Source organism: Somniosus microcephalus, chromosome 31 (genome assembly GCF_052327205.1).
Source record: "Somniosus microcephalus isolate GS21.2 chromosome 31, FLI_Smic_1.0, whole genome shotgun sequence".
In the NCBI taxonomy this organism is placed as follows: domain Eukaryota; kingdom Metazoa; phylum Chordata; class Chondrichthyes; order Squaliformes; family Somniosidae; genus Somniosus; species Somniosus microcephalus.
Genome location: NC_141017.1, coordinates 40,686,785 through 40,708,862, shown reverse-complemented (window position 1 = coordinate 40,708,862; position 22,078 = coordinate 40,686,785). Strand labels below are relative to the sequence as shown.

The following is a 22,078-nucleotide window of genomic DNA, read 5'->3' as shown; positions in this document are numbered from 1 at the left end:
AGCTTTACTCTGTATCTAACCTGTGCTGTACCTGCCCTGGGAGTGTTTGATGGGACAGTGCAGAGGGAGCTTTACTCTGTATCTAACCCGTGCTGTACCTGTCCCGGAGTGTTTGATGGGACAGTGTAGAGGGAGCTTTACTCTGTATCTAACCTGTGCTGTACCTGCCCTGGGAGTGTTTGATGGGAGAGTGTAGAGGGAGCTTTACTCTGCATCTAACCCGTGCTGTACCTGCCCTGGGAGTGTTTGATGGGACAGTTTAGAGGGAGCTTTACTCTGTATCTAACCCGTGCTGTACCTGCCCTGGGAGTGTTTGATGGGACAGTGTAGAGGGAGCTTTACTCTGTATCTAACCAGTGCTGTACCTGCCCTGGGAGTGTTTGATGGGACAGTGTAGAGGGAGCTTTACTCTGTATCTAACCCAGTGCTGTACCTGCCTTGGGACTGTTTGATGGGACAGTGTAGAGGGAGCTTTACTCTGTATCTAACCCGTGCTGTACCTGCCCTGGGAGTGTTTGATGGGACAGTGTAGAGGGAGCTTTACTCTGTATCTAACCCGTGCTGTACCTGCCCTGGGAGTGTTTGATGGGACAGTGTAGAGGGAGCTTTACTCTGTATCTAACCCGTGCTGTACCTGCCCTGGGAGTGTTTGATGGGACAGTGTAGAGGGAGCTTTACTCTGTATCTAACCCGTGCTGTACCTGCCCTGGGAGTGTTTGATGGGACAGTGTAGAGGGAGCTTTACTCTGTATCTAACCCGTGCTGTACCTGCCCTGGGAGTGTTTGATGGGACAGTGCAGAGGGAGCTTTACTCTGTATCTAACCCGTGCTGTACCTGCCCTGGGAGTGTTTGATGGGACAGTGTAGAGGGAGCTTTACTCTGTATCTAACCCGTGCTGTACCTGCCCTGGGAGTGTTTGATGGGACAGTGTAGAGGGAGCTTTACTCTGTATCTAACCCGTGCTGTACCTGCCCTGGGAGTGTTTGATGGGACAGTTTAGAGGGAGCTTTACTCTGTATCTAACCCGTGCTGTACCTGCCCTGGGAGTGTTTGATGGGACAGTGTAGAGGGAGCTTTACTCTGTATCTAACCAGTGCTGTACCTGCCCTGGGAGTGTTTGATGGGACAGTGTAGAGGGAGCTTTACTCTGTATCTAAACCATGCTGTACCTGCCTTGGGACTGTTTGATGGGACAGTGTAGAGGGAGCTTTACTCTGTATCTAACCTGTGCTGTACCTGCCCTGGGAGTGTTTGATGGGACAGTGTAGAGAGAGCTTTACTCTGTATCTAACCCGTGCTGTAGCTGCCCTGGGAGTGTTTGATGGGACAGTGTAGAGGGAGCTTTACTCTGTATCTAACCCGTGCTGTACCTGCCCTGGGAGTGTTTGATGGGACAGTGTAGAGAGAGCTTTACTCTGTATCTAACCCGTGCTGTACCTGCCCTGGGAGTGTTTGATGGGACAGTGTAGAGGGAGCTTTACTCTGTATCTAACCCCATGCTGTACCTGCCCTGGGAGTGTTTGATGGGACAGTGTAGAGGGAGCTTTACTCTGTATCTAACCTGTGCTGTACCTGCCCTGGGAGTGTTTGATGGAACAGTGTAGAGGGAGCTTTACTCTGTATCTAACCCGTGCTGTACCTGCCCTGGGAGTGTTTGATGGGACAGTGTAGAGGGAGCTTTACTCTGTATCTAACCCGTGCTGTACCTACCCTGGGAGTGTTTGATGGGACAGTGTAGAGGGAGCTTTACTCTGTATCGAATTCATGCTGTACCTGCCGTGGGAGCGTTTGATGGGACAGTGTAGAGGGAGCTTTACTCTGTAACTCACCCGTGCTGTCCCTGCCCTGGGAGTGTTTGATGGGACAGTGTAGAGGGAGCTTTACTCTGTATCTAACCTGTGCTGTACCTGCCCTGGGAGCGTTTGATGGGACAGTGTAGAGGGAGCTTTACTCTGTATCTAACCCGTGCTGTACCTGTAGTGTATGTGCCTTTAAGAGCCCCATATGTGCTGTAATGCCGGTAATGGCCACTCGGGCTATATAAGCCTGTATATTGTGTTGTATCCGTTAGTACCCCTCCAGACTTTGCTTAGTAAACACCTATGAACCAACTCCTGTCTTCAGTGTCTCTATCAACACACTGACACTACAGTGGCGACGAAGTGGAAACGGACTTACCTACAATTCGGCAGCACCTCAAGGACATCGATTCCTCTGGCGTCCAGAAGAATCAAGAAGTGAAAGAAGCTGTTGTTTCACCAGCTGGCCAAGCTGGTGGCAGGCACTGCGGTAATCCTTCCTGGGCGTCAGGCTGGGGCTCCAGCGGCTGGCTCTACAGCTGGGCCAAGCAGCGAAAGCGGAGGCAAGCAGTAACAGACGGGGAGGGAGCACTTGGGAGACGGCCGCGGCTGCAAGCAGGTCGGCGTTCAGACCTACAGAGAGAGTCCGGCGGGAACGAGTCTCCAACTGTAAATAAATGAAAAAAGAACGGAAACCACGGGAAACAGCGCTGTCATCGGCAGCAGCGGCAGGAAAGCGCGGGAAGCGCCATATCTTTTCTGCAGAAAAGAAAGAAAAGCGCGGGAAGCGCCATATCTTTTCTAAGATGCCTAATTCTGGCAATATTGATGCTTTTGATAACGAGATAGAGGATTGGACCACATATGTGGAAAGAGTGGAGGTATATTGCACCGCAAATGGAATAGAAGATGAGAAAAAAGCTTCAGTACTTCTGGATCTAATGGACGCAAAGACATGCAAGCTGTTACGAAACTTAATCACTCCAGCCGAACCGATGGACAAGAATTTGAAGGAGATTGTTGATACCCTACACTGCCAATTCGAGGCAGGACTGGCAGATTCTCTGCGAGACAAATTCGTCTGCGGTCTCCTAAGTGTAGGAACACAAAAAAGGCTATTTTCTGAGAAAGATTTAACACGGGACAAGGCTTTCAGTGCAAGAGGAGCTGCAGAGATACAGCAAAGGCCACAGGACTTCGGCACCCATGAAATGACACGGGGTTTCGAGAGATGTTATCGCTGCGGCAGATCCACCCATGACCAGAGGGACTGCTGGTTCAAGGACAAAGCATGCAGGCAATGCGGAAAGATGGGACACATTCCACGTGTGTGCCGATCTGGAAACAAAAAATACACTAACAGGAAAAGAATCAATAAGGAAAAGCACAGAAAGGTACAAATGATGACTGACAGTAGCTCCGAAGACCAGAAGAGCGATAGCGACTCCGGGAACAAGAGACTAAGCTCTCTCAAATTACATAATGTAATTGCCAAAGAAGATTACCAGACCATTTGGGTTACCTTCACAATAGCAGGGTCCCCAGTTAAAATGGAGCTAGATACAGGATCAGCTCTGACCGTCATAAATCGACGGGATTACGAGCAGCTATTTCCGCATATACCTTTAAAAGACACATCCATTATCTTGAAAACATATACGGGGCAGAAAGTATACCCCAAAGGAAAAATAAGGGTGCCTGTTGTATACAACGGCAAGGAAATACAGAAGTTGTATTTATACGTTCTACAAGATGGTGGTCCACCGCTGTTGGGATGTGAATGGATCAGGAAAATACGTTTAGACTGGCACTCCATTCAGGCACTGACGGTGACCAGTAAGGAAAAAAATGATGATGACGTCATACCTGAACGATTACAAGACATCTTGGCCAACGCCAAGGAAGTGTTTCAAGAGAAACTAGGAACCTTGAAAGGCATCACCGCCTCAATAAAAGTGGAAGATGCAGCAATTCCCAAGTTTTTTAAGGCAAGACCGGTGCCATACGCAATTCGTCCAGCAGTCGAGGCAGAGCTGGAGAATTTGGAAAAGGCAGGCGTATTATCTAAAATAGATTGGAGCGAGTGGGCAACACCCATCGTCCCAGTCATGAAGAAAGCATTGAAGAATCATAAATCTGAAGAACAGAGAAAAATTCGCATCTGTGGAGACTTCAAGGTGACTGTAAACCCGGTCCTTCACACGGTACAGTATCCTCTTCCGAGGATAGAAGATATTTTCGCCTCACTATCCGGAGGGAAACGTTTCACCAAAATTGACTTGGCACAGGCATATCTACAGATGGAGGTTGAAGAGGCCTCTAAAAAATATCTCACGATAAATACACACAAAGGTCTGTACCAGTACAATCGACTGGTTTTCGGAGTAGCATCAGCTCCAGCTATCTGGCAAAGAGCTATGGAGCAAGTCCTCCAAGGGATTCCGCGGACTCAATGCTACCGAGATGACATCCTTGTAACAGGAGAAAATGACAACGAGCACCTTGCCAATTTAGAGCAGGTGCTCACTAGGCTGAGAGAACGGGGCCTACGAGCAAATCGCCTCAAGTGCGAATTTTTCCGAAATCAAATATCATATTGTGGCCACATAATAAATAAGGAAGGGTTGCATAAGTCAGCTGAAAAAATTGAAGCGGTCATAAAAGCCCCAGCACCTGAAAATGTTTCACAATTAAGGTCGTTCCTGGGATTAATAAATTACTATCATAAATTTTTACCGAACTTATCAACTTTTCTACACCCTCTTAATGAAGTGCTACAAACAGGAGTAATTTGGAAATGGAACGAAGACTGTAAACGTGCCTTCCATAAATGCAAAGACTTAATCACATCCAAAGAAGTTTTGGCTCATTACAACCCATCACTGCCAATCAGACTGGCGTGCGATGCATCCCCTTACGGCATAGGAGCAGTATTATCGCATAAATTCCCTGATGGCTCGGAACGGCCGATAGCTTTTGCGTCACACTCATTGAACTCAGCTGAGCGTAACTATGCCCAAATCGACAGGGAAGTCTGGTATGGGGAGTGAAGAAATTCAACCATTACCTACACGGACAAAAATTTACCTTGTTGACTGACCATCAACCCCTCATCTCCATATTCAACCCTAAAAAGGGTGTTCCCATTATGACAGCGCAAAGGCTACAGAGGTGGTCCCTTTTTCTAGGGGCACACCAATACAACATAGAATACAAAGGATCAAAACAGCATGGGAATGCTGACGGTTTATCGCGCCTACCGTTGCCAATGGTAGAAGAGGCACCTACAGTAGACCCAGTGGAGATGTTCCACTCTACCATAGTGGAATGTCTACCAGTAACAAATTCTGCCATTGAAAGGGAAACGAGAAATGACCCGACTCTCTCACGGGTCTACGATTTAACAGTGAAGGGATGGCCAGCACATGGCGAACCACTGTTGCCAGCATTCTCGCAAAGAAGAGAACAGCTGTCAGTGTGCCGAGGAACCTTAATGTGTGGATCCAGAGTGGTGATTCCACCCAAACTCCAGGATAAAGTGCTAAAAGAGCTTCACGAGGGGCATCTGGGTGGAGTGAAAATGAAGAACCTAGCCAGGGCGTTTGTATGGTGGTCAGGTATCGATGGAGACATCGAAGAAATGACCAAGAGCTGCCTAGGATGCCAGAAGGTCCAAAACGCTCCACCACAAGCCCCTCTACATCCATGGGAGTGGCCCTCATCTCCCTGGCAAAGGGTACACATCGACTTTGCTGGTCCATTTATGGACTCAATGTTCTTAATCGCGGTTGATGCACACTCCAAGTGGCTGGAGGTAATGAAGATGTCCTCCACCACCACGGAAAAAACCATCACAGTATTAAGGACCATATTTGCCAGGAATGGGCTGCCGGAACAGATCTGTTCTGATAATGGACCGCAATTTGTGTCCGAAGAATTCAGGAAGTTCTTAAAAAAACAATGGGGTTAAGCACTACACGTCCGCCCCATACCATCCCGCCACCAATGGATTGGCTGAAAGGTTTGTCCAGACCTTCAAGAAGGCCATAAAGGCCATGGGTAATGAAGACATAAAACTTCAGCACAAGGTGGATAACTTCTTGTTTGCATACAGGAATGCAACACATATGGTTACCAACCAAACTCCCGCCATGATGTTCTTCAATAGAAACCTAAGATGCCGGCTGGATTTGGTCAAGCCCAACATCAGAAGGGACGTGGAGAACCGGCAGTTTCAAGGCATGAATGAAAGGCCAACTAGAACCTTCCAGATAGGTCAACAAGTTTTGGCCCGGGACTACCGTACTGAGAAATGGCAGCCTGGAACTATCTGCACACGACTAGGACCACTGATGTATACCGTGGACATCGGAGAAAGCATAATAAGGTGCCATGCTGACCAAATCATAGAGTCATCCGAAAAGGGACAACCTACACCACAGCTCTATACGCCGAACGATGAAGTAGAGATACCCATATCTACCTCCGATCCAGTGATACTGGAACCCGATGAACCCGACACTGGCATTCAAGCCGAATCAGCCTTGCCAAAAGAACCTACTACACCACCAGAAACTACTACACCACCGCGGCGTTATCCGGACCGAGTCAGGAAGCCTCCAGAGAGACTGACTTATAATTAATTAACTACAGCAATGTGTATATTATTTTTCTTATAACATGTCATTAATAATTACTTAAAATATGATGTACTGGTTAGCTAAAAGGGGAGGAATTGTAGTGTATGTGCCTTTAAGAGCCCCATATGTGCTGTAATGCCGGTAATGGCCACTCGGGCTATATAAGCCTGTATATTGTGTTATATCCGTTAGTACCCCTCCAGACTTTGCTTAGTAAACACCTATGAACCAACTCCTGTCTTCAGTGTCTCTATCAACACATGGACACTACAGTACCTGCCCTGGGAGTGTTTGATGGGACAGTGTAGAGGGAGCTTTACTCTGTATCTAACCCGTGCTGTACCTGCCCTGGGAGTGTTTGATGGGACAGTGTAGAGGGAGCTTTACTCTGTATCTAACCCGTGCTGTACCTGCCCTGGGAGTGTTTGATGGGACAGTGTAGAGGGAACTTTACTCTGTATCTAACCTGTGCTGTACAAAACACGATTCTGCTCATAAGCGACACAATGATGGTTCCAGTATTGCTGGGTACCTCTTCCATCATTTATACCTGTGCTGAACCTATATACAAATCTGTTTGTGTCGACTCGTTCCTGATTTAGTTTGTAAGCAGCTGGAGGCAGTTCCAGGAGTCCTGAAGGCCTTTTTATTTCCTCTTCAGATGTTCTGTATCCCCGGCTTCTGTACAAGATCTCAGTGTATGCTCGATATCAGGATGGACTAGGAGGGCCAGTGTTCACCATGGTCTACAAAGAAGAAGGAGGTGCTGTACCGTGTTTCTGTCAGTGAGACCTATTAACACTGCCTCTCTGATTGAGGGAGGCCTTTTAATATCGTCTCCCATAACTATCAAGAAAGACTGAACAGGCTGGGGCTCTTTCCTCTAGAAAAGAGAAGGCTGATTGATGACAACATCAACTACTTGTATTTATATAGCACCTTTAACGTAGTAAAACGTTCCAAGGCGCTTCACAGGAGTGTTAAAAGACAAAAAATTAGGGCAGGTGACCAAAAGCTTGGTCAAAAAGGTAGGTTATAAGGAGCATCTTAAAGGAGGAAAGAGAGGTAGCGAGGCAGAGAGGTTTAGGGAGGGAATTCCAGAGCTTAGGGTCCCAGGCAACAGAAGGCATGGCCACCAATGGTGGAGCGATTATAATCAGGGATGCTCAAGAGGGCAGAATTAGAGGAGCGCAGATATCTCGGGGGGTTGTGGGGCTGGAGGAGGTTACAGAGATAGGGAGGGGTGAGGCCATGGAGGGATTTGAAAACAAGGATGAGAATTTTGAAATCGAAGCGTTGCTTAACCAGGAGCCAATGTAGGTCAGCGAGCACAGGGGTGATGGGTGAACGGGACTTGGTGCGAGTTAGGACACGGGCAGCCGGGTTTTGGATCACCTCAATTTTATGTAGGATAGAATGTGGTAGCCAGCCAGGAGTGGGTTGGAATAGTCAAGTCTAGAGGTAACAAAGGCATGGATGCGGGTTTCAGCAGCAGATGAGCTGAGGCAGGGGCAGAGACGGACGTTAGGCGGTCTTAGTTATGCTGCGGATATGTGGTTGGAAGCTCATTTCAGGGTCTAATATGACACCAAGGTTGCGAACAGTGTGGTTCAGCCTCAGACAGATGTTAGCGAGAGGGATGGAGTCAGTGGCTAGGGAACAGAGTTTGTGGCAGGGACTGAAAACAATGGCTTCTGTCTTCCCAATATTTAATTGGAGAAAATTTCTGCTCATCCAGAACTGGATGTCGGACAAGCAGTCTGACAATTTAGACACTGTGGAGAGGTCGAGAGAAGATGTAGTGAGGTAGAGCTGGGTGTCGTCAGCGTACTTGTGGAAACTGACGCTGTGTTTTCAGATGATGTCGCCAAGGGGCAACATGTAGATGAGAAATAGGAAGGGGCCAAGGATAGATCCTTGGGGGACACCAGAGGGAACGATGTGGGAGTGGGAAGAGAAGCCATTGCAGGTGATTCTCTGGCTACAATTAGATAGATAAGAATGGAACCAGGCGAGTGCAGTCCCACCCAGCTGGATGACGGTGGAGAGGCGTTGGAGAAGGATGGAGCGGTCAACTGTGTCAAAGGCTGCAGACAAGTCAAGAAGGACGAGGAGGGATAGTTTACCTTTGTTACAGTCACAAAGGATGTCATTTGTGACTTGATGAAAGCCGTTTCGGTACTGTGGCACAAGGTGGAAACCTGATTGGAGGGATTCAAACATGGAATTGCAGGAAAAATGGGCACGGATTTGGCAGATGACAACACGTTCAAGGACTTGAGAGGAAAGGGAGGTTGGAGATGGGGCAGTAGTTTGCAAGGATGGAGGGGTCAAGGGTTGTTTTTTTGAGGAGGGGTGATGACGGCAGATTTGAGGGAGAGGGGGACAGTACCTGAGGAGAGAGAACCATTAACAATGTCAGCTAACATGGGAGCCAGAAAAGGTAGTTGGGTGGTCAGCGGTTTGGTGGGAATAGGGTCGAGGGAGCAGGAAGTGGGTCTCATGGACAAGATGAGCGCAGAGAGGTCATGAGGGGAGATCGGAGAGAAACTGGAGAAAGATGTGAGTTCAGGGCTAGGGCAGGGGGAACCTTAGAGGAAGTTTGGTCCAGTGGGCTAGGGGAAGGAAGGGAAGTGGCAGAGGCAGCTGAACGGATGGTCTCAATCTTAGAGACAAAGAAATCCATGAGCTCCTCACACTTGTCAGAGGTGAGGGTGGAGGAGACAGGGGAGAGGGGTTTAAGAAGACGGTTAGCAATAGAGAATAGAAGCCGGGGTTTATCTTTGCATTCCAGAATGATTCTGGAATAGTGAGCAATTTTGGCAGACAAGAGCAGGACCAATAATGCTTTAAGTGGTCCAGCCAGGTCTGGTGGTGAATGGCTAAACCCGTTGTCCACCATATCCGTTCAAGTCTACGTCCCTTGGGCTTAAGGGAGCGGAGATGAGGGTCGTACCAGGAGGAGTGGCCAGGGTGAGAGAGGGTAATTGGTTTAATAGAGACTAGGGCATCAAAGGTGGTGGTGAGGCTGTGGTTGAGCAGATCGGTAGCTGCAGAAATGTCATGGTGAATGGAGGACCAGAGGCTGGGCAGTTGGGATTTCATAAGTGCAGTTGTAAGAGAGTTTTTTCCAGGGGCGGACACAGAAGGAAGTAGGGTTGGGGGGTGGTGGAAGGGGGATGTGGGTGGAGAGCGATACGAGGAAGTGGTCAGAGATGGCCTTATCTGCGATTGACAAGATGGGAGTAGCGAGGCCACGAGAGATGGCGCGGTCGAGGGGGTAACCGTGAATATGGGTTGGGGAGTTTTCATGGAGGGAGAGATTAAGGGAGGATAGGAGGTTAGTGAACTCAGAGGAGAGAGAGCATGATGAATTGAGATGGAGGTTGAAATCACCGAGGATGAGAAGTCGTTCGGTGCAGAGGCTGAGGGAGGACAGCAGTGAAGATATCTCGGTAATAAAATGTTTATGGTACTTGGGTGGGCGGTAAAGAACAAGAATTTTCAATGAGAGGTGAGAGGGGTGGAATAAGGTGAGATACTCAAAGGAGGAGAAACTGCCGGAGGAATAGGGGGACAGACCCAGGTGTGATTTGGTGATGTGAGCCACACCACCACCACGGTGGTCTGAGTCGGGCAAATGGTGGAAGGTATAGCCAGGTGGGGAGGCTTCATTTAATGGCAAGGTGTCATCATCCCTCAACCAAGTTTCTGTCAGGGCCATGATGTCGATGCAATCATCCACGATAAGCTCATGGATGGCAAGGGCCTTGTTCGAAAGTGAACGGACATTCTGGAGGGAGATGTGGAGAGGGTCGGTGATGGCTGCCCCACTGCCAGCGTCCACAGGGTCAGCGCTGGGGGGTTGGATGATGTTGGATGGGGAGGAGATTGGCAAGATTTGCCCCCAGTGGGCGCGCTAGGCGGGAAGGTCGGCGAGAGAGTAGGATGGGACAGTTGGGGTTGCTGCTCATAAGGCGGCAGCGATGAGTGCCTCGATGGGCCCTTCGTACGATGCCAAGAGAGGCACCGAGGGAAGCTGTGGGCTTATCTAAGAGGGAGTCAAGCCTGGGATGGTGGCAGGAGTGTAGGAAGGTCGAAGAGTAATGAAGGATTGGGGTAGGGATTTGGGAGGGCAGAGTATCCGAGAGAGAAGAGATGAAAGGAGGCATGACGACAGGAGAGAGCGGTCAGGGCAGGATAGAGAGAAAAGGAAAAGAGGGGGGAAAAGTGGAAAAGTATTGAATGGCTCAGTTCCGGAACGGCAGCCAAAGTGCGCACATGAATGGACACAGGAAAAGCTCAGGTTACATCGGCCTGTTTAAATGTAGTAATTAGTGGAATACATATTCCCTGGTAGTAGGGAATAGGTTCGAGACTATAGTAGGGAGACCAGGGTCAGTGTCAGAGGTCCCACGGAGGACAAGCCGACGTGAGCAGGATGGGGCCGGCACGGAGCATCGATGAACCGCTGTCCAAGGCAGGCGAGTGAAGTCCAGAAGCTATTTGAAGGGTCGAGAGTTCGAGGATGGAGGTTGTTGCTGTAGGAATGAGAGTCGGTAGCGGTGCCGAAAGATGATGGCTAAACTGACCCAAGTTGGAGGTCACCGTAGATCAAAGCGGCGGAGACAAAGTAAAACCACAAGCCAGCGACCAGCAAAGCTGAAAACTGGTAAAATGAGTCAGTGGACAGCAAGTGGAGCAGCTGCTGCTACTGAGAAGCCAGCAGAGCTGAAAATAGACCGAATAGAGATCTTTATAATCATGAAGGGGCTTGATAGGGAGACATAGAGGAGATGGTTCCACTTGTGGGGGAGACCAGAACCAAGGCTATTAACATAAGACATCACCAATAAATCCAGCAAAGAATTCAGGAGAAACTTCTTTACTCAGAGGCAGGTAGGGGGGCGAGTACGCTGCCATGGTACCTCACTCACTTGGCCTCCTGCGATTGCTCCTCCTCTATTATAATGCTGAATAGGGCAACGACCATTGGGAAGGCCATTGTTGTTCCTTTGAGATAGTTGGGGTTCAACCAATGAGGGAGAAAGGAATAGAAGGATATGCTGATAGGGTGAGATGAAGTAGGATGGGAGGAGGCTCGTGTGGAGCAGAAACACCAGCACGGAGCAGTTGGGCCGAATGGCCTGTTTCTGTGCGACAAATGCCATGTGATTCTCACCGAACAATCAACTACAGAACACTGGTTATGCAGCACAGTACTGTGAGCCATTTTGTGTGTCCTATTATAGAAAGGACATTAAAACCACAGAGAGCGGACGGTGTAGATTCACCAGGATGATGCCAGGAATGGGAAACTCTGGTTATGAGGAGAGACCCGAGATACTGGGACTGTTCCCACTGGAGCAGAGAAGGCTGAGAGGAGATTTAATGGAGGTTTTAAGATTATGAGTTTTGATAGAGTGACTGGGAAAAGACTATTTCCTCTGGTCGGGAGTCGGTGTTGAGGGGTCATCAATTTAAGAGAGTGAGCAGAGAAATCTTTCCACAGAGGGTGGCTGGCGCACGGAATGTGTTGCCACAGGGAGTTTAAACCTGTTCCTTGGTTCCAGGCAGATACTTAGTTCTGGTCCTGGAGTGGCTGAGCCATGAATCCCATTAGTGTGACAGATCTCGAGTTCCAGAAACCAAACTGTTGTTGATTGCCCAAAGCAGCACTTAGTCTTGCAATAACCTCTGACTGGTGCCTGTGCTCACATGCAGTACATGCCAGTGAAACGTTCAACTGAAGCCACTATTTTCGCTGCTCTCAGACGTCTCTCTTCCATCTTTTTTCAGCTCCTCTCGCTGGGCCTCGAGTATTAATTTTCAACATCTCCCAGACTGGGGCCACTCTGCTGTGGAACGTTGTACCACTGGGTCAGCGCCAGGGGTTTGTTCTTTACTACACTTTGTACTACGTCAAGAATCCAGGTAGAGACACCAGGTACAAAGGTAAGAGGAACCAATCCAGGATCACACCTCGGCCTTGCTCCCCCACTGGCCCACCTCCCCACTGGCCCACCTCGGCCCTGCTCCCCCACTGGCCCACCTCGGCCCTGCTCCCCACTGGCCCACCTCCCCACTGGCCCACCTCGGCCCTGCTCCCCACTGGCCCACCTCCCCACTGGCCCACCTCGGCCCTGCTCCCCCACTGGCCCACCTCGGCCCTTCTCCCCCACTGGCCCACCTCGGCCCTTCTCCCCCACTGGTCCACCTCGGCCCTGCTCCCCCACTGGCCCACCTCGGCCCTGCTCCCCACTGGCCCACCTCGGCCCTGCTCCCCCACTGGCCCACCTCGGCCCTTCTCCCCCACTGGCCCACCTCGGCCCTTCTCCCCCACTGGTCCACCTCGGCCCTGCTCCCCCACTGGCCCACCTCGGCCCTGCTCCCCACTGGCCCACCTCGGCCCTGCTCCCCCACTGGCCCACCTCGGCCCTGCTCCCCACTGGCCCACCTCGGCCCTGCTCCCCCACTGGCCCACCTCGGTCCTGCTCCCCCACTGGCCCACCTCGGCCCTGCTCCCCCACTGGCCCACCTCGGCCCTGCTCCCCCACTGGCCCACCTCCCCCACTGGCCCACCTCGGCCCTGCTCCCCACTGGCCCACCTCGGCCCTGCTCCCCACTGGCCCACCTCAGCCCTGCTCCCCCACTGGCCCACCTCCCCACTGGCCCTGCTCCCCCACTGGCCCACCTCGGCCCTGCTCCCCCACTGGCCCACCTCGGCCCAGCTCCCCACTGGCCCACCTCAGCCCTGCTCCCCCACTGGCCCACCTCCCCACTGGCCCTGCTCCCCCACTGGCCCACCTCGGCCCTGCTCCCCCACTGGCCCACCTCGGCCCTGCTCCCCCACTGGCCCACCTCGGCCCAGCTCCCCACTGGCCCACCTCGGCCCTGCTCCCCCAGTGGCAGGTTGTGCAACTGATGTGACTCACAATGTTTCAGCTGGGTGCCGGGTTTGGGACTGTGATCCCCCACAGCAGTAACAGATCACTGGAAGTCCCCGCCACGCCCTGTCCCAGGCTTCGCAATGTCTGTCCAGCTCGCTGAGAGAGATGGGGAGAGAGAGAGGTTTGAAATGTCCCACCCATCGGCTGCGAGAGAGGCTCGCGATATCTCAGCCACAGTCTTTTTTAATTTCCTATTTTCCTCTCACTGGATCCTGCCACACTAGTGTGGTTGTAGCAAAGAAACTCGTGCATCGAGCAGTCAGGGCCACGACCCTATGCTGTGCTTCTCTGACATCGCATGCGAGTGTACCCACCCCACTAAACACATTGGGCTGAATCTCGCAGCGTGCCTGGTTAATTCGACTTTTTCCTGCACCCTTCAGCTCAAACGTTTTGCTGTGTAAGTTGCTGGAAGTGTGAGCTCATAGTAGCGTGGTGAGGACCCTGGTAAACAACACAACTAACAGTGTATCTCCTTAATAATTGAGTTTTAAGGAGAGAAATAGACAGAGGAAGAACTGAGAAGAGGGTGAATTAGAGTTTGTGAATTCAATGTCAAATCAGGTGCAGAAAGAGAAATAAACAGAGGAAAAGAAAGATTGGATTGAGAGAGAGGAAAGAGACAGAAAGGAAATTTTTTTTTTTTATTGACATTTTTTTAATCTCCTAAAACAATTCACAACCTGAAGGAGTGAGACTTCACATGTTTAATTGTTCACTTTCTGGGCGAGAGGTTGAGTAGCAGTCATTAACAATTATCACATTGTTAAATGGGTACTTACGCTGTTAGCTACTAGACTTAACTTTCTGTGGCGAGTTTAACAGGCAATTAATGTACAAATGGACAAGTTTAGGAAACTCACTGGGAGGCTATGGGCTAAATGCCATTTTCGCGAGGCTAACGGCAGAGCGGCGCAAATTGGCCAGCAACTTGTGGTGATTCGCAATTCACGGGGAATCTCTTCCTCGCCATAAGTTGATGGACGATTTGCACATTAATCTGGTGTACGTCATTCAGGCACCCCCAATTTGTCAGCAAATTCCGGCCCGTTATTGTCTCTCTGCCCGCTGTGAAACCCCAGTCTGGGCCGAGTTCGCTGTGAAACCCCAGTCTGGGCAGAGTTCGCTGTGAAACCCCAGTCTGGGCCGAGTTCGCTGTGAAACCCCAGTCTGGGCCGAGTTCGCTGGGAAACCCCAGTCTGGGCCGAGTTCGCTGTGAAACCCCAGTCTGGGCCGAGTTCGCTGTGAAACCCCAGTCTGGGCCGAGTTCGCTGTGAAACCCCAGTCTGGGCCGAGTTCGCTGTGAAACCCCAGTCTGGGCCGAGTTCGCTGGGAAACCCCAGTCTGGGCCGAGTTCGCTGTGAAACCCCAGTCTGGGCCGAGTTCGCTGTGAAACCCCAGTCTGGGCCGAGTTCGCTGTGAAACCCCTGATGCGCTATCAATTACTCATAAAAGACTGAGAGTTAAGAGAGTAACTAAAGGCTTTTATTAACAAAAGAATGAAGGTCTGCCTCGAGTGTTCTACCGGTCCAGAAATACAAAGGGCTGGGGAGCAGTCACCTTTATACTAGGACTTGTGGGAGGAGTCAGCCGAGGCACGTCCAGGCATGTACACAGTGGAATACAAACAGTGGTTTACCACAACCCCAGTCTGGGCCGAGTTCACTGTGAAACCCCAGTCTGGCCCGAGTTCGCTGTGAAACCCCAGTCTGGGCCGAGTTCGCTGTGAAACTCCATTCTGGCCTGAGTTCGCTGCGAAACCCCAGTCTGGGCCGAGTTCGCTGCGAAACCCCAGTCTGGGCCGAGTTCGCTGCGAAACCCCAGTCTGGGCCGAGTTCGCTGGGAAACCCCAGTCTGGGCCGAGTTCGCTGGGAAACCCCAGTCTGGGCCGAGTTCGCTGCGAAACCCCAGTCTGGGCCGAGTTCGCTGCGAAACCCCAGTCTGGGCCGAGTTCGCTGCGAAACCCCAGTCTGGGCCGAGTTCGCTGCGAAACCCCAGTCTGGCCCGAGTTCGCTGGGAAACCCCAGTCTGGCCCGAGTTCGCTGGGAAACCCCAGTCTGGGCCGAGTTCGCTGTGAAACCCCAGTCTGGGCCGAGTTCGCTGTGAAACCCCAGTCTGGGCCGAGTTCGTTGTGAAACCCCAGTCTGGGCCGAGTTCGCTGTAAAACCCCAGTCTGGGCCGAGTTCGCTGTGAAACCCCAGTCTGGGCCGAGTTCGCTGTGAAACCCCAGTCTGGGCCGAGTTCGCTGTGAAACCCCAGTCTGGCCCGAGTTCGCTGCGAAACCCCAGTCTGGGCCGAGTTCGCTGCGAAACCCCAGTCTGGGCCGAGTTCGCTGCGAAACCCCAGTCTGGGCCGAGTTCGCTGCGAAACCCCAGTCTGGGCCGAGTTCGCTGCGAAACCCCAGTCTGGGCCGAGTTCGCTGCGAAACCCCAGTCTGGGCCGAGTTCGCTGCGAAACCCCAGTCTGGGCCGAGTTCGCTGGGAAACCCCAGTCTGGGCCGAGTTCGCTGCGAAACCCCAGTCTGGGCCGAGTTCGCTGCGAAACCCCAGTCTGGGCCGAGTTCGCTGCGAAACCCCAGTCTGGGCCGAGTTCGCTGCGAAACCCCAGTCTGGGCCGAGTTCGCTGCGAAACCCCAGTCTGGGCCGAGTTCGCTGGGAAACCCCAGTCTGGGCCGAGTTCGCTGTGAAACCCCAGTCTGGGCCGAGTTCGCTGGGAAACCCCAGTCTGGGCCGAGTTCGCTGTGAAACCCCAGTCTGGGCCGAGTTCGCTGCGAAACCCCAGTCTGGCCCGAGTTCGCTAGGAAACCCCAGTCTGGGCCGAGTTCGTTGTGAAACCCCAGTCTGGGCCGAGTTCGCTGCAAAACCCCAGTCTGGGCCGAGTTCGCTGCGAAACCCCAGTCTGGGCCGAGTTCGCTGGGAAACCCCAGTCTGGGCCGAGTTCGCTGGGAAACCCCAGTCTGGGCCGAGTTCGCTGGGAAACCCCAGTCTGGGCCGAGTTCGCTGCGAAACCCCAGTCTGGGCCGAGTTCGCTGCGAAACCCCAGTCTGGGCCGAGTTCGCTGCGAAACCACAGTCTGGGCCGAGTTCGCTGCGAAACCCCAGTCTGGGCCGAGTTCGCTGCGAAACCTCAGTCTGGCCCGAGTTCGCTGGGAAACCCCAGTCTGGGCCGAGTTCGCTGTGAAACCCCAGTCTGGGCCGAGTTCGTTGTGAAACCCCAGTCTGGGCCGAGTTCGCTGTGAAACCCCAGTCTGGGCCGAGTTCGCTGCGAAACCCCAGTCTGGGCCGAGTTCGCTGCGAAACCCCAGTCTGGGCCGAGTTCGCTGCGAAACCACAGTCTGGGCCGAGTTCGCTGCGAAACCCCAGTCTGGGCCGAGTTCGCTGCGAAACCCCAGTCTGGCCCGAGTTCGCTGGGAAACCCCAGTCTGGCCCGAGTTCGCTGGGAAACCCCAGTCTGGGCCGAGTTCGTTGTGAAACCCCAGTCTGGGCCGAGTTCGCTGTGAAACCCCAGTCTGGGCCGAGTTCGCTGTGAAACCCCAGTCTGGGCCGAGTTCGCTGTGAAACCCCAGTCTGGGCCGAGTTCGCTGTGAAACCCCAGTCTGGGCCGAGTTCGCTGTGAAACCCCAGTCTGGGCCGAGTTCGCTGTGAAACCCCACTCTGGGCCGAGTTCGCTGGGAAACCCCAGTCTGGCCCGAGTTCGCTGGGAAACCCCAGTCTGGGCCGAGTTCGTTGTGAAACCCCAGTCTGGGCCGAGTTCGCTGTGAAACCCCAGTCTGGGCCGAGTTCGCTGTGAAACCCCAGTCTGGGCCGAGTTCGCTGTGAAACCCCAGTCTGGGCCGAGTTCGCTGTGAAACCCCAGTCTGGCCCGAGTTCGCTGTGAAACCCCAGTCTGGGCCGAGTTCGCTGCGAAACCCCAGTCTGGGCCGAGTTCGCTGGGAAACCCCAGTCTGGGCCGAGTTCGCTGCGAAGCCCCAGTCTGGGCCGAGTTCGCTGCGAAACCCCAGTCTGGGCCGAGTTCGCTGCGAAACCCCAGTCTGGGCCGAGTTCGCTGGGAAACCCCAGTCTGGGCCGAGTTCGCTGTGAAACCCCAGTCTGGGCCGAGTTCGCTGTGAAACCCCAGTCTGGGCCGAGTTCGCTGTGAAACCCCAGTCTGGGCCGAGTTCGCTGTGAAACCCCAGTCTGGGCCGAGTTCGCTGTGAAACCCCAGTCTGGGCCGAGTTCGCTGTGAAACCCCAGTCTGGGCCGAGTTCGCTGTGAAACCCCACTCTGGGCCGAGTTCGCTGCGAAACCCCAGTCTGGGCCGAGTTCGCTGCGAAACCCCAGTCTGGGCCGAGTTCGCTGCGAAACCCCAGTCTGGGCCGAGTTCGCTGCGAAACCCCAGTCTGGGCCGAGTTCGCTGCGAAACCCCAGTCTGGGCCGAGTTCGCTGCGAAACCCCAGTCTGGGCCGAGTTCGCTGCGAAACCCCAGTCTGGGCCGAGTTCGCTGCGAAACCCCAGTCTGGGCCGAGTTCGCTGCGAAACCCCAGTCTGGGCCGAGTTCGCTGCGAAACCCCAGTCTGGGCCGAGTTCGCTGCGAAACCACAGTCTGGGCCGAGTTCGCTGCGAAACCCCAGTCTGGGCCGAGTTCGCTGCGAAACCCCAGTCTGGGCCGAGTTCGCTGCGAAACCCCAGTCTGGGCCGAGTTCGCTGCGAAACCCCAGTCTGGGCCGAGTTCGCTGTGAAACCCCAGTCTGGGCCGAGTTCGCTGTGAAACCCCAGTCTGGGCCGAGTTCGCTGTGAAACCCCAGTCTGGGCCGAGTTCGCTGTGAAACCCCAGTCTGGGCCGAGTTCGCTGGGCTGGCAATAGAAGTTGTAATAGGACTCAGCACCCGGACCCGGGAGGGAGGTAAAGCCAGGGCTCCTACATACGGACAGGTAAAGACCATCTAGTCCATCGAGCCTGTCCCACACAATTGCGATACCTTGTGTATCACAACATATACAGTCCCCACCCCACCCAAAACCATGTGATCTCCTGGGAGAGGCAAAAAAACATTAAAAACCCAGACCAATTTGGGGGAAAAATCTGGGAAATTCCTCCCTGACCCATCTAGGTAATCGAAACCAGCCCAGGCTTTATCTCACTCTGGCCTTAAATTCCCTGCAGGTCCTACCTTCTGATCACGATGCAGTGACACCTGCTGGAAAGTGTGTCATAGTCATAGAGTTATACAGCACAGAAAGAGGCCCTTCGGCCCATCGTGTCAATGCCAGCCATCAAGCCCTGTCTATTCTAATCCCATTTTCCAGCACTTGGTCCGTAGCCTTGTATGCTATAGAAACATAGAAGATAGGAGCAGGAGTAGGCCATTCGGCCCCTCGAGCCTGCTCCGCCATTTAATGAGATCATGGCTGATCATCTAAATTCAATACTCTGTCCCTGCTTTCTCCCCATATCCATTGATCCCTTTAGCCTTAAGAAATATATCTAACTTCTTCTTGAATATATTTAATGAATTGGCCTCAACTGCCTTCTGTGGTAGAGAATTCCACAGGTTCACCACTCTCTGGGTGAAGAAATTCCTCCTCATCTCTGTCCTAAATGGCTTACCCCTTACCCTTAGACTGTGACCCCTGGTTCTGGACTCCCCTGCCATCGGGAACATCCTTCCTGCATCTAGTCTGTCTAGTCCTGTTAGAATTTTATAAGTTTCAATGAGATCCCCTCTCATTCTTCTAAACTCTAGCGAGTATAAGCCCAATTGACCCAATCTCTCCTCATACGTCATTCCTGCCATCTCAGGTATCAGTCTGGTGAATCTTCGCTGAACTGCTTCCATGGCAAGAACATCCTTCCTCAGATAAGGCGACCAAAACTGCACACAATACTCAAGGTGTGGTCTCACCAAGGCCCTGTACAACTGCAGCAAGACATCCTTGCTCCTGTACTCGAATCCTCTCGCTATGAAGGCCATTTGCCTTCTTAACCGCCTGCTGCACCTGCATGCTTACCTTCAGCGACTGGTGCATAAGGACACCCAGGTCTCGTTGCACTTCCCCTTCTCCCAATCTATTGCCATTCAGATAATAATCTGCCTTCCTGTTTTTGCCACCAAAGTGGATAACCTCGCATTTGTCCACATTATACTGCATCTGCCATGCATTTGCCCAATCACCCAACCTGTCCAAATCATACTGGAGTTTCTCGGCATCCTCCTCACAGCACACACGCCCACCCAGCTTTGTGTCGTCTGCAAACTTGGAGATATTACATCTAGTTCCCTTGTCTGGATCATTAATATATATTATGAATAGCTGGGGTCCTAGCACCGATCCCTGCGTTACCCCACTAGTCACTGCCTGCCACTCGGAGAAAGACCCGTTTATTCCAACTCTTTGCTTCCTGTCTGCCAACCAGTTCTCTATCCAAGTCAGTACCTTACCCCCAATCCCATGTGCTTTAACTTTACACGCTAATCTCTTATGCGGGACCTTATCGAAAGCCTTCTGAAAGTCCAAATACACATCCACTGGTTCTCCCTTATCTATTCTACCAGTTACATCTTCAAAAAATTCCAGTAGATTAGTCAAGCACGATTTACCTTTTGTAAATCCATGTTGACTTTGTCCGATCCTGTCACTGTTTTCCAAGTGCTCTGCTATTACATCTTTTATAATGGACTCTAGCATTTTCCCCACTGCCGATGTCAGACTTACCAGTCTATAATTCCCCGTTTTCTCTCTACCACCTTTTTTGAATAGTGGGGTTACATTAGCTACCCTCCAATCCATGGGAACTGTTCCAGAGTCCATAGAATTTTGGAAGATGACCAGCAATGCATCTACTATTTCTAGGGCCACTTCCTTAAGTATCGTAGGATGTAGATTATCAGGCCCTGGGGATTTATCGGCCTTCAATCCCCTCAATTTCACTAACACCATTTGACTACAGATACTGATTTCTTTCAGTTCCTCCCTCTCATTAGACCCTATGTTCCCTGACATCTCTGGGAGGTTATTTGTGTCCTCCTTTGTGAAGACAGAACCAAAGTATGTATTTAATTGGTCTGCCATTTCTTTGTTCCCATTATAAATTCCCCTGATTCTGACTGCAAGGGACCTATGCTTAATTTCACCAATCTTTTTCTCTTCACATATCTATATGGCATTTCAAATGCTCATCTAAATGCTTCTTGAATGTTGTGAGGGTTCCTGCCTCTACCACCCTTTCAGGCAGTGAGTTCCAGATTCCAACCACCCTCTGGGTGAAAACATTTTCCCTCAAATCTCCTCTAAACCTCCTGCCCCTTACCTTGAAACTATGCCCCCTGGTTATTGACCCCTCTACTAAGGGGAAAAGTTCCTTTCTATCTACCCTATCTATGCCCCTCATAATTTTGTACGCCTCAATCAGGTCCTCCCTCAGCCTTCTCTGCTCTAAGGAAAACAAACCCAGCCTGTCCAGTCTCTCTTCATAGCTGAAATGCTCCAGCCCAGGTAACATCCTGGTGAATCTCCTCTGCATCCTCTCTAATGCAATCACATCCTTCCTATAGTGTGGTGACCAGAACTGCACACAGTATTCCAGCTGTGGCCTAACTAGCGTTTTGTACAGCTCCATCATAACCTCCCTGCTCTTATATTCTATGCCTCGGCTAATGAAGGCAAGAATCCAATATTCCTTCTTAACCACCTTATCTACTTGTCCTGCTGCCTTCAAGGATCTATGTACATGCACACCAAGGTCCCTCTGATCCTCTGTCCTTCCTAGGGTCGTACCACTCATTGAGTATTCTCTTGCCTTGTTAGTCCTCCCAAAATGCATCACCTCACAATTTTCAGGGTTAAATTCCATTTTCCACTGTTCTGCCCATCTGACCAACCCATCTATATCGTCCTGTAGCCTGAGGCTTCCCTCCTCGCTATTTACCACTCCATCAATTTTCGTGTCCTCTGTGAACTTACTGACCATACCTCCGACATTCATATCTAATATGTGTGAATCTTGGGTGAAGGCAGCATCGAGCTCAGCTGTGAAACCGCCCCCCCACCCCACCGTTAAATAATCTGCAACACTCGCTCATCTGGGTTCGCACCTAAAGATTGGCCACTTGGGTGCGATACCGGAGGGGGGCTGGCTCCGGTAAACCCGAATGCCAGCTCCATGAGGGAGCGCGGTGATACTTTGAATTCTCCTGGTCCTGGTGCCTTTCCTCACTATTACAATACGGTGGGAGAGCCTTCAGGTCAGTAAAAGCCTTTGTTCTTCCTCACAGCTCTCAATGTAAGCTGTGCGTTACAGACACTCACACTGTTGGACTTGGAGCCTGCGAGCACTTACAAGATCTGGATGACTGCATCCACCAGCGTGGGAGAGGGCAGGAGTGGGCCACACCTCAACTTCAAGACACAAGGTACCGACAGATGGGGGAGGGGTCGGAGAGCTGGGGTTTGGGAGGAATGTGTTGAGCCTGCTTCCAGATTTCAACTGTGCAGGGTCCCCAGTGACCCACAGAGAGCCAAGCCAGCCCCAATTACCCAGAGAGAGAGAGAGAGAGAGAGCCCAGCCACCCGGAGAGAGCCCAGCCACCCAGAGAGAGCCCAGCCACCCAGAGAGAGCCCAGCCACCCGGAGAGAGCCCAGCCACCCGGAGAGAGCCCAGTGACCCGGAGAGAGCCCAGCCACCCAGAGAGCCCAGCCACCCACAGAGAGCC

At 52.1% G+C, this 22,078-nt stretch overlaps 1 protein-coding gene across 2 annotated transcripts in view; it reads left to right on the top strand.

The window, feature by feature from the left end:
• The window catches only part of LOC147097802 (interleukin-6 receptor subunit beta-like), a 100,890-nt gene that overhangs the window by 43,276 nt on the left and 35,536 nt on the right, over positions 1–22,078 (top strand). For both annotated transcript variants that reach the window (XM_085971922.1, XM_085971923.1), the window contains exons 10-12: positions 7,102–7,203; positions 12,240–12,395; positions 21,641–21,778. In XM_085971922.1, coding sequence (XP_085828048.1) covers positions 7,102–7,203; positions 12,240–12,395; positions 21,641–21,778 — 396 coding nt within the window. The remainder of the gene's footprint in view (positions 1–7,101; positions 7,204–12,239; positions 12,396–21,640; positions 21,779–22,078) is intronic.